At 39.0% G+C, this 12,406-nt stretch overlaps 1 protein-coding gene across 1 annotated transcript; it reads right to left on the reverse strand.

The window, feature by feature from the left end:
* Window positions 1–4,052: 4,052 nt before the first annotated feature.
* slc41a2a (solute carrier family 41 member 2a) lies at window positions 4,053–11,087 on the reverse strand. Its single transcript, XM_062420672.1, has 10 exons — window positions 10,710–11,087; window positions 10,240–10,347; window positions 9,158–9,229; window positions 8,859–9,003; window positions 7,908–8,054; window positions 7,509–7,656; window positions 6,394–6,473; window positions 4,534–4,665; window positions 4,311–4,459; window positions 4,053–4,229 (listed from the first exon to the last, which is right to left on the reverse strand). Exons 1-10 carry the CDS (start codon window positions 11,085–11,087, stop codon window positions 4,053–4,055), a joined length of 1,536 nt encoding a protein of 511 aa, XP_062276656.1.
* Window positions 11,088–12,406: the final 1,319 nt, after the last annotated feature.

A 12,406-nucleotide genomic window follows, 5' to 3' on the forward strand; every position in this document is an offset into this window, starting at 1 on the left:
TAATATTCAAAAGTTTGGAGGCGTGACAAACTGCATGGACATAGTCCACAATCTGGGAAAGTGGAGTCTGAACTGGGTCTTTATGGAAGGACTAGTGATGATGGGTAGCAGCTGGTTGTCTGACTGGCAGAGAGGGAATGTGAGGTTAGGAATTTACGATCGGTCAATCCTAGGTATGCATATTGGCCTTAGAGTAAGTTGTGATCTACCTTCAGGATCCATGCCACATCTGATTGTAAACGTTTATGACTGATATGGGATGCTCTTTGATGAAGACAATAACATGATAGAGAGTGGAAATGTTAAAGTTGACATTCCAGATGTTGGTCAGTAGAGTATTTGTGTTCGAGGAGAACAGCATCTGTATGCTCTTCTCCTCAGCTGATTATTCAACCAGCATAATTGAAGCTCGACTTGTGGTCTGTGTTCCAGATTTACAAATGTCTCATTTAGCAGACCATCAACACAACGGCCTGTGAACATCAAAGATCAAGATTAGGATTTCCTCAATTTAGACAGACCCCGAATTCTCACCCTGAGGTGAGCGGCAAGCACAATTAAACAGACATCACCTCACCACTTGATATCATAACTCACCAATGAGACGAGTCACAAGGAATTTAAAGATACATATGGACATACAGAAATGGAGAAATCTTCAAACTATACATACATGTGTATATAGTGTAAGATAATTACTTGATTACTTAACTTCAGTAACCCTTAAAGTAAGAGACTGAGAACAGAAGCCGTCAACAGCCAACTGAGACTTTATTGAAGATGCAGCAAACACAACAGACACCAACGAACCGGTGACAACAGTAGAACAGCCTCCCAAACCCCGTACATTCAAACACTTTATACTACTGGGTTGCGTGTAGGCGTTATTTGTTTAGTGTGCATGTGTCAGGTCAACCTGACCCGACGTGTTCAGCCAACATCAGATTTCCTTCAAACATAACAACTTTCTCGTAAGTGTTGGCTTCTTGATCTCCTGTGGGGATATCGATATGGTAAAAACAACTCCTTAAAAGGCTTGTTGCGACATCCCAAACTGGTACAACTGTTGACCTTTCGTCTCTCTTGTTGTTCTCACATTTTACCATGCTGCACACATAACTGCCTCTAAGAAGGTGACTGAAAAGAGTAAATTCAGGAAAGCTACTGGTAACGATGACATTTCCAATGAAGTGCTGAAGTCTCTGAAGTTACTTGAATTATTTGAGGTTTGCATTGATAGTGACATTATTCTTTTTCAGTGGAATAAGAGCAACATTAAACTTAAGCATCAAAAAATGATCACAAATTACCTCTTAGTTATACAGGCATTTGCCTTATCCGCAAATGTATCCATTGCTCTTTAATCACATACTTGTAGATCATTTAGAAAGGACAGATTTGCTGGTATATGAGAAAGATAACTTCAGAAAAGCTTGAGCATGTTTGATTTAATGTTTATACTGTTACATCAGTCGTCAGAGCAAGAATTGAGGAAAATTTATCAACATTTGTATGTTTCATTGACTCTCTGTAGCCGTTTGACCTTCTTCACAGTTGATTTCTAAATTGAGCAACTGGTGGATGATTTTACAATGCCATTAAGTCTCTTTATTGAGCACCTTTTGTCTACTTTCAAGTATGTTTGTTTGTTTGAAAGGATTGTTTCCACCAGTTTGGTGTTGAACAAGGAGACGTGTTATCACTAACACTGTTTAAGTTAATGATTTAGCTTTTCCAATTAAATCTTGTAGGAGAAGAAATTTCATTGTCTGCATACTACTTTATGCTGATGATATAATGTTACTGGTTGAACATGAAAAAGATCTAGGGAAAGTTCTGGATGAATGTTGCTGATAGTTGGGACTAATTATAAACGAAGAAAAATAGCACATTTCAGGCAGTGATCAGTTGCAAGAAGTTGTTCATTGAGCAGGAAGGGAGCTGGGATCAGTGTTGAGCAAAACAACCATGGAAAGATCTTGGATTTTTGTGTGTGTTATGTTTCTGATTATGCATCTGGAATTCGGGGATTGTATGAACATGTGAATTGTAATACCAAATGTTACACGGCTATTCAGTGGGTTTTGGGAGTTCAGAAAGTTACAATAGTTTTGTCCATTAGTGATGATGTCGGATGGGAACCACCACATGTCAGAAATGTGACCACCTGTGAGGGTCCTAAAATTCTGTTTAGGTGACAGTCACATAGCTTGAGGTCTTTACACAGCTGATTTTGTGCACACTCATCCTTCTGTCCATTCTTAACTTGGCTTAGTGCTAGGGACCTAGGGCTGCTCGATTCTGGAAAAAATCATAATCACTATTTCTCAATTATTTGGGTCAAAATTGAAATTACGATTATTAAAACGATTTTTTTACAGTGCTGTGGGGGAGGGGCGGAAATACGCATGTGTGGCTTTTTGCAGACTGTTTCTATACAACGTTGCACAATGGAAAATGACAAAAAATAGTTTCTCCCCGATTTTATAGTTTTGAGATCGTTTGGCCCCAAAATCGTGCACAGGGGATGCAGGAAGAAGAGAACTAGCCTTTATGTCGTCATCCAGGACAGGAGGTTGGTGTGGCTTTTTAACTGACAACTGGTAACCAGACGCTGAGCCATTGGAACAGGGAATGACTGCATGTCAGCCATAACACTGTATAACACCAGAAACCAAGAGAACAAACAGAAAGAGTAAAAAAAAATATGTCTGTGACGGTGTGACTATAGAGTGCCTTGAGTTACTTTATCTCTTCTGGCACATGTGCAAAAGCAACATGTCCTCAGTCTCTGCCATTTTTACAAAACTGCATTCATTAAGACCCTACACTCAACACACTCTTGGTTAGAAAGTCAAACAATATGCCCACTAGGATTTTCCATATGCCCATTACAATATAAACTAAAAGGACCGCTTTCTGGTTGTCAGTCCTCTGTTTTCCAGTAATTCCTACAACAATCTGCAACATGGAGCTGGCAGGTTTATTCTAAAAGGTGCAGACTCTGGAGGCAGAGCCACAGGGGATGCAGGAAGATGAGAACTAGAGGCATGAATCTCATCAAGTAAGGTTTTTTCCACGACAAAGTAAAAGTATTGTAGGATCAAATGGTTGGTTTTATCATTTTAATACATGATTGTGAAGTAAGACCACTGTTTTTGCAGGAACACTCCAAAAATTGTGCATGTCTTGTGGAATTTGCACTGCAATTTAAGATAGATAGGAGCTAATATAGGATAAGATAGGAGCTCTGAGTTTCGGGATGTATGGAACAATTGTATAATGTCAAAGAATCATTTATGACTTGAGGTCCATAGTTTCCTGTGTCCCAGGAAAGTGTGCCCCTTTTGTAACATACCTGTGTATATAAATGTATGTCTTCTGGCTATTTGCCATTGGCTGTAGTCATATAACCTGATATGTTTGACCAATCACAGATCATTTCTTTGTTCCTTCAGAGACTATAGTAAAAAATCTGAAGAAGAAATGGATGACTCTGATGAACATTCAGTTTTTTTGTCTTTCTATCTTTTATTTTGAGATTTCTTGTTATAAAAATTAGGATTATAATGTAATTCAGATGTCTTGAATCATGCAATGTGTGGTCCTATTTTTACATGACTGTTTTTGATACGTGATACTTCCTGTTTCATTGGATTACTGAAACTGGCAGAAAGAGAAGTTCGACTCAGGGGTGGGAGAAGGTCCGAAGACAGGTCAGGGAGGGGAACTTCTGCTTGTCTACTGATTACTGGAACTGAGGAACCGTTACATGCTACCTATATCTGCCAGTCGTGGGAGGGGGCTGGGACCGCCCAAGGAGAGAACAGCATAAAACCTCTCTGACAACGCTCCACAGGGAGCCTTTTCTATTGTAACTCTGTCTGTTGCATTGGTAAACGCTCCGCTTGTACAAGCTAAATAAATTCAACTTAAACTTTGTTATTTCGAATCCAGTCTCCTTTATTAAGGGTAAACCATTTAATTCTTATAACATTTCTGATATTCAATTGTGTTTGTTCTTCCTCTTCAAATATGCTCTTGTTATGAATCTATATACTGCCTGAGTCACCAATGCACCACAGCAGGAGAAAGGCAAGAGAGAGGAGAGCTGTCCCCAGTAGGTCTCCGAGGGCTGTGAGGTAGGGTATTGAGTAACTGTCAGGGTCTTTTCCCCTCTGCCACAGACAGTGGATCATACAGTCAGCTGTACACAGCAGGAAGAGGACCTGAGAGACAAAGACATGAGAGAAGTTGTAGAGCAGCAATAAAGTCTGCAGAAGGCAAAATGACCTTGACGTCTTACTCACCTGAATCAGGGAAGCAGACAAGAAAGCGACAATGAAGAGAGGACTCGGCAAAGTGTGGCCTCCTTTCATCAGGTGAATGGTGTATAAGAAGATAAGCTGACCGGGAATGACCAGAAAAAGCAGAACCTGGGCAGATCGATGGTTTGCTCCTGCATGACAAAGCTGAACATCAGAGTATGTGTGTCTGACCCTTATTTAAATGATAAAAACTTTTGACACTTACCTGAACCAAAGAAAGTGCGAAAGGGGTTGTAGCAACTCTTACGGTCCTCTGGAACTTCTCCAGTTGAGTAGTTCAAATGCAAATTAGTAGAAATACGACTAGACTGAATGGAGACGAGGTTTCCTCCAATACCTGATTATAGAAGAAGAGGTGGGGGTAGGTGAACAACAAGGCCAAATTTGCATGAAGTGTGATTTTGCCTAATCTGGTGGTTAAAGGTGCCAAAACCTATGTGTTTTCTTTGTTTGGGGACTTCTAAGGTGAGGCTCTTTTATGATCTTTTGGATTCAGATGCTGCTTTGTTTGACTTCTAGGGACTTCTAATTAACACATTTTCATGCACACTTGAGTCACTATACCTGAATCCTTCTTGTCAACACTGTAGTGTATTTTAAGTGTGATATCACATCCTTTTTCAGAGCTGAGTGTGGAGAACTCTCAGAGAACAGAAACATTGTGTGACCTTCAATTTGTAGCAGAGTTAGTGTGTTTCTGCTTTTAACCTTGCGATTGTTGTGACAAAATATAAAATAGTCAGAGTCATGTTAACTTTCCAGAGTTGTAACAAAGTAAGAAACAGCAGTAAAACAGTGGTGGGACGGGAGTTTCCGACCCGTTAAGGTCAACGTCTGAACATAAACATCCGAACAACAACAGTTGGAGCCTGTTTTCTTTAGCTATGTCTTCTTTTTCTATGAGCTTAGGCACAGACATCTGATGAACTTGCCATGACAGCCCCTATTCCAAAGGCACATGCAGGTTATGTAATGGATGGTTTTGATGTGATTTAAAGTGCAAAGTTTAACAGAAATGGAAAGGTTGCTTTATTGGTATAGGATTTTGTGTTAAAGTCAGATATTTTAGGGCCCTAAGGGGTAGCAAGTGTCTTGAAGCTGGGTAGATATGTCCCCCTCTTGAACTGCACATATGTGTATAACCACATTCACCATCTTAGTTTAGGGTGTAGGGGTGTAGTATGTATTTTCTCTGACCACACTCAGCATGACTCCGTAAAGTCTGGACAAACATGTCAAAGAATGATTGATAATGACCGAAATAACTTTAGGTGCCTCACCAAGGATATCACATTCTGCTCGAGCTGTGCATTGTAGATATTTGACCCACTCTGTGACAGTATAAGACCCCTGTGTTCTTTAGTGATGCTTTGTCAGTGTCTCAGGCATGCAGACGTGAACCAAGCTCGTATTAAAACATGTATTAAGACGGAACTTCTGATTTGAGTCATCATTGCCACTCCTCTGACACAGTTTTCGCACTATCAGGTGTGTAATGGGAATTCTTATTATTCATCTTCTCTGCTACTCAATCGTAAGCATTCACTGTCTTAAAGATTACCTTGTTCCAAATGAGTAACTATGTCATATGATTAGGGGTGTGTGTGTCATAATCTGCTGACCATGACACCACTTCTGTTATATGAACTGTGTTAGAAACTGCTGATTGAGTGAACATCATGTATGGTAAAATCTACTGCTTAACCATTGTCCTGATTGTACAGCACATTATGACGTGCCTATTATGCTGACATTGTTCTGATGGTAGAACAAGGTCATCCTTTTTACAAAATAATGTATTGTATATAATCTGACAACTTCCCCTGCTCTGGGCTCATTCTTTCCATCTCACGCTCGAGACAGCAAGGAGTCCGTCTGCAGGCGCCAGAATAAACTCTCAGAAAGACAACGAACGTCTTTTTGCTTTTAAATAAAAAAAATGCCAGGTGCTAACATGCAAAACTAAGATGGTGAACATGTTACATTATGCAGGCATTATTATGTCCATAAATGTACTTTTAAAAGTCTAAAAGTAAAAAAATGTTGGACAAAAAGAGCAACTCACCATTTATGACTGGAGCATAAACTATAATTCCTCCCAGGTTTGGATCTGACACAGTTTTGTCCAAAATAAGTCCTCCAATACTGAAAGAAAGACACCAAAAACATGTTTTTATGAGTTCTACATAAACATAAACTTTACATTAACATGCTCATCCAAAGAAATAAACATCGAGGTAAACAACAGCACATGGACCTTGACAAGGCATGCACTGTGTACTCATGATTTTGATTCAATCTGTGGACTGTCCTCTTTTCTTTGTCAAAACCGTGGAAGGGAAGTCAACACACGGATGCACACCCTTTCCTTAGGAGTTAGATTTACACATATGTGTCCTGTTTTCACCATTTCTCCCTGAGCACATAATTAACTGGATAAAAGGCTTGAGTGAGTGTTGTGAAATGTTATTAGAGAGAGAGAAAAATGCCCAGGGGTGTAAACATCCTATATAAGCTCTTGTACGTCTCTGTGTTATCAGAACTTTGTTTGATGTCAATATGTTTTTCTGCAGGCCTGTCCTCAATAAATGACATGTTACATTTCATGGTTATCTCTGTTTCGTGCTTGATGCAGACGGATAGAGACTAAATTCAGTTTATATCTATCACATAGTATTGCTCAATATATCAGCATTAGAGATTTCATGACAATATGGAGGAAATTTGTCTTTGGTATGGCTATAGAATAAAGAAATACAAACAAAATATACACTAGCATTAAAAAATACACACACACACACACACACACACACACACACACACACACACACACACACACACACACACACACATATATATATATATATACATATATATATATATATATATATATATATATATATATATATATATATATATATATACTGTATATATACTGTGGTAAGAACTCTTTGCCTGTAAAGAGAATATATGATGTAATATGTAGTCTAATTCCTTAATAGCATATACATGCTATGTAACATTGTAACAACCTGTGGTAGGTTACAAAACAATTAAAGCTTACTAATATTATACATTTCAAAATTTACAACACAGCTAAATGTACAAAAAAGGAAGTACTCTGAATGTGTATGAGTAAGAAGAAGAAGAAAAGGCCAGTTATAAGGCTGAGATGAGTACCTGCTGATGACCATTGCTGTTATGATTGGTTCCCAACCTGTGTAGAGCAGGATGTGACTACCTGGGTGTTTAGAGGAGATGACCACCCAAAGAGGGACCAGGCACAACAATAACAGATCCACCAGGTATAACACATAGGGATACAGGTCTGTCAAGAGGAAAGGTCATTATTTATTGCTTCATTTTAAACCAGGATTCACTCTAAAACTTTTCTGGATCTCTGATCTTTATGGAGGCATTATATCAATGGTCACAAGTGCCATCTGTTGGACAAAAGTGACAATTACATGACTTCTGGCTCTTGGAACGACTTGTGTATTACTGTTTCTGTCACTGTTCCTGTGCGTGTTACAGAACCAGATAGTCCAGCCAACACATCTGGTTCTCATCCTTGTTTACCTATGAAGGAGTAAAACCACTGACTGAAGCCAGCCAGCAAGGCAAGAGTGATGAGATCACCAAAGCTGGCTGCCATGGGTGTGGCCACATTGTCAGGGTTGATTCCCATCCGCTTGGAGCCAATAATCACTCCCACCATGATAATACCTGGAAAACATAAAAGTGAGACAAAGATCATGATCTTTGAGGTGACATGGAGTCAGTCCTGATGATGATGATCATTTTATCAGAAATGGATTAAACAGAGAAATGGTAGGTTGCATCTTATTTCCATTTCAACTACTAAAACATTCTTCAGTTCTCCATTTCTTCTCAGTTAAAAAGCAAAGTAAAAATGATGAACATTATACAGAACTGATTTGACTGCCTGCTGCCAAAATCCAGTGGTACATCTTTACATATCTCAAATAAGAATGTGTATTTTTTTCAAGTATTTAAGCATCTTCGCGAGGAAAACACATTGAAGAGGAAGCTTTAGGGGGCATAAATGAAAGAATTAATTGTCAGTAAAGGCTTATACAGAGTCATCAATGAAGAATAATGCAGTGTGGAAGGCTGCCTCTGAACAAAAAAAGAGAAATAGAAGGATCCCAGAGTTACCCAGTGCCTGTGTGTAAAGTACATGTCACAAGTGATTAAACTTTTTATGTAACCAATTTTTTATTTCAAGTGGAAGCAAAGTACGAAGTAATTAAACAGTACATTTGCAGCAGGCATAAACAATATAATCAATGATGCACACATGTACAGTACATGTGACTGGAACACAACTAATTAAACTTAATGAGGATTCCTGAGGATGCAGGCAAAGAAAAGAGGTAAGATGTGGGATGTCAAAAGGATTGAATAGATGTGATGGTGCCATGTGTAAATGTGTTTTGCACCTGTCTCAACTTGTTCAAGGAGAGGTGAAGGAAATAAGACAAAGGTGATGGCAGGTTGTGTTGTTACCTTGCAGCAATGAAGCCACAAAGGCAGTAGAGAGACTGGTTGAACAGAGAAGCATTGCGTGATTATAGGGCATCTTTCCCTCTGCCATCCAACCCAACAAGATCGCCAGCAGGGAGGCTAAAAGGCCGAGCACGGTGGCTTGTAGCTGTAAAATGAGGGGGTAGTAAAAAACATCCACAGTCTGGCCTGGTATTTTAGAGTATAAGGTTGCACATAAACTGTAAATGATACAGATGTGACTCACTGGTGGGTGATATATATTATTAGTCATTTGTTTTTCATAGATGACATTAATGTACCTGCTTGAGTGCCAAATTCCCAACGATCAACATCCATTTTTCTCTGGCAAGCTCCATTTTTCCTGCATTCACCTGATGACATTAGATAAAAATTGTTCGCGTTGTAAATTAATATCAATTTAAATTGTACATCGATGGCCTCTTTAATATGTAACTTGCTAAGTTGCTTTTGGGCAATGAAAATGAGATGGTAACATCTGGTGACTTGTTAAGTGTTGTTTGTTACTCTCTATACTCTATGCAGAACATCAGTATATGTCAAATATCCAAACAAAGCACAAAAATGATCATAGGCTGACAGAAATGTCACACAGTGAACCATGAATTTTGTGTCAGTCAAAAAAAGCATAAAAGGCTTAATTACTTGTTTACTGTACAGTGCACTCTCAAGACTAAGCTGTCGCTTACCATGACCTTACTGTGACCATAACACAGTAAACAATATATGTAGATGACTGATAACATGTTAATGGATGATTATCACTACAACATTTGAGTATTATAGTATCTACTTTTACAGGAGAACGTGACTTCAATATTGTTGGACTATTGTAAGTATTAATGTGTCCTGAAGGGTATTGTGCTGCAAGTCGATCTACTGTCGCAGTTTTCACAGATCAGTGAGGAGTTTCACATGAGGACAGAAAACCCATGATGCAACAGGGCAAAAATATAATTCTGAGAAAGAGACCATAGTTAAAACCTATTGTTATTATTCACTTTCACTGTAACTCTTTTGCCTATTTTCCATTTATTTTGCACCCATTTTTATTTTTCACTGCATTCACATTATGCTCCTTTATGCTGCTTGTAATCTTCTTAGCACGTGATTTATACTTTATGGTATTAATATGAATTGATTATGAATTGATTACTGACAAGAGCTCACTATTTCTGTACATAAGGATAAGTGTGGGATTTGATTAAATGGCTGGCTTGTGTGCATATCTGTGCGTGTGTGTGTGTGTGTGTGTGTGTGTGTGTGTGTGTGTGTGTGTGTGTGTGTGTGTGTGTGTGTGTGTGTGTGTGTGTGTGTGTGTGTGTGTGTGTGTGTGTGTGTGTGTTCACGTGCCCACACTCACAGCAGTTGAGAGTCTGGAGGCCAGAGTCATTTCCAGGTTCCCCTTCATGCCTAACACAGCAGGAACCAGAATGAAGATCTCTGTGATTTCCTGGAACACGTCCCAGCTCTGCCATGAAAATACACACAGGGTGCAAAAAATTGTCGGCACCAACACACAATAAATTACCTTTAAGCTGATGTTGACTTAAACTAAACTCACACATTTTGAAATTTAGATAAGTTTTCATGATTTGCTTATTTCTCCTTTAAGTTATTTATGCAGCACAATCTCATCTTTCTGTCCCATGTATCTGTTTTCTTCTTCTTCATCTCTCTATTTATTTACAAAAACAGAAATTTTCTGTGCATAAACTTCTTAATTTAGCTACCATGCTCTTGTAAAGACTAGAAATGATGACCTAACTAAAGAGAAAATTTAATCTCATTTAGTCTCACTTAGTCTTCTTCAGCTTTCTCTCGTTCCCTCACCTGAACCACCTCAAGCAGCATCCCAGCAGAGACTGTTCCCAGTCCAGCCAGCAGAAATGGCACCAGTATCTGCAGCACCATGGAGCAGACTGTCTCGGAAGGTGCACCAGCACCATTTGGATCCTTTGCTGTTACGGATTCACTGAACCTTGACCCACTGTAAAGTTCATTTGGGAGCAGAGAGTCTGTCTCAGTGCACTCCCGTGGCTCGTAACCGAGAGTGGTGTTGACTGGTGATATAGTCTCATCAGAGCTAATATGTTGTGGACTTGCCGAGTGTTGTGGTATGGATTGATTTGATCTGTGTTGTTGGCCGGGGCTTTTTCCCACAGAGCCACTTGGGGACGTCTGCTCATCCTTTGAATCTGGCACAACCATAGTGTTAAATTGGGTCTTGGCAGAATATTATTCCTGCTGCTCCGGCTCCTGAGAAACAGCAGCAGGTACACTGGTGACAAATAGTTGACCTAAAGGAAAATTGATACCAATATTGAACTAACAGCATTGGCCACCTAGACAGTATAACCCTGAACCAGTAATTATCTGCATATACCACCACACACCAGGAATGTCCCCAAATACAGGCTGTTTTTCTGACAGTAAAGACAACAATAACTGCACAGAAGCACACATTAAGCAGAAATGTGGGATGTATAACAGTAGTAATAGTTGGAAAATGCTACATTTCAACATACAGCATCTCAGCATTAAATAGTTACAAAAAACTATATCAGAGAAATGAAAACTGACTCTTTGGCATGTAGAAAACTTTGCTGTTGCATAAGGCTGTTTCAGAGTCATCTGATGGCACAGATTGCTTGCATTATCATTCTTCATGCCTGCTTCCCATCAGCAGCACTGAGGTCATGTTGTCTGACAGAGACAATGGTCTTAAGAGAGAAGACCTGGTACAAAACAGCTGAGGTTACAGTTATAAGAGTAAAGAGAGTTAAAGGGGAATACTTACAAAATTTGACATAATCTGATGAATTGGGCACAAAAAAACACACTTGTCAACATTGTGTGTTAATATGTACCTAAACTATGGAAGCTAAATTCATCCTTGCAAGCTCGTGTTATATTATCTGTTGCTGAATTAAGGAACGGTAGAAGATCTGGGTACCCGAACCACTAACAATACATGGAGGGTAATTCTTATTAAGATTTACAACAGTTCCATATTTGTTAAACATCGGCTTATACAATTTAAGATTGTACACAGACTGCCCAAAATAAAACCCAGCACAAGTAAACTGACTCATATACCTCTATCTGTTTGATATGATGTGATAAGGTTCCGTTCATGCTGCATTATATTCACATATCTTAGGAATAACAGATGTTGTCAATGCCTGTTTTTTGTCTTTACTGTCTATTTAAACTGAAAATGCAAATATTAATAGTTTAATTGTAAGGCAATGGTCTGCAAAGCCACAGCTAACTGTTGCGAATGAAAACTTACAAATCCTTCAAAAGTGTTTAGTGTTTTCTCTAAAGGGAATCTGTACTGCTGGACCCACAGACGTGTGAGAAAGTCACCACTGTAACATGCTCTACAGTATCTAATGGAAGCAGGATACTTCAAACAAACACAGTATAATGAAAAGCTTTCTTCAGTTAGGCACTAATGGATCAAGATCACAGGGTTGAAGCTAAAAACAAGAACCAGAGAGAAAGTTTTAATTCATTTCAAACTA

The sequence above is a fragment of the Scomber scombrus genome, chromosome 6, assembly GCF_963691925.1.
Source record: "Scomber scombrus chromosome 6, fScoSco1.1, whole genome shotgun sequence".
Lineage (NCBI taxonomy): Eukaryota > Metazoa > Chordata > Actinopteri > Scombriformes > Scombridae > Scomber > Scomber scombrus.

What these genes read in the sequence shown, in the direction of transcription:
- slc41a2a (XM_062420672.1), bottom strand. Translation starts at nt 11,087, where the DNA reads ATGGTTGTGCCAGATTCAAAGGATGAGCAGACGTCCCCAAGTGGCTCT. An exon ending in CCTCCAGACTCTCAACTGCT is followed by an intron (nt 9,230 to 10,239) that starts GTGAGTGTGGGC and finishes TAATGTCATCAG; the next exon opens with GTGAATGCAGGAAAAATGGA. An exon ending in TGTGGCTTCATTGCTGCAAG is followed by an intron (nt 8,055 to 8,858) that starts GTAACAACACAA and finishes TATGTTTTCCAG; the next exon opens with GTATTATCATGGTGGGAGTG.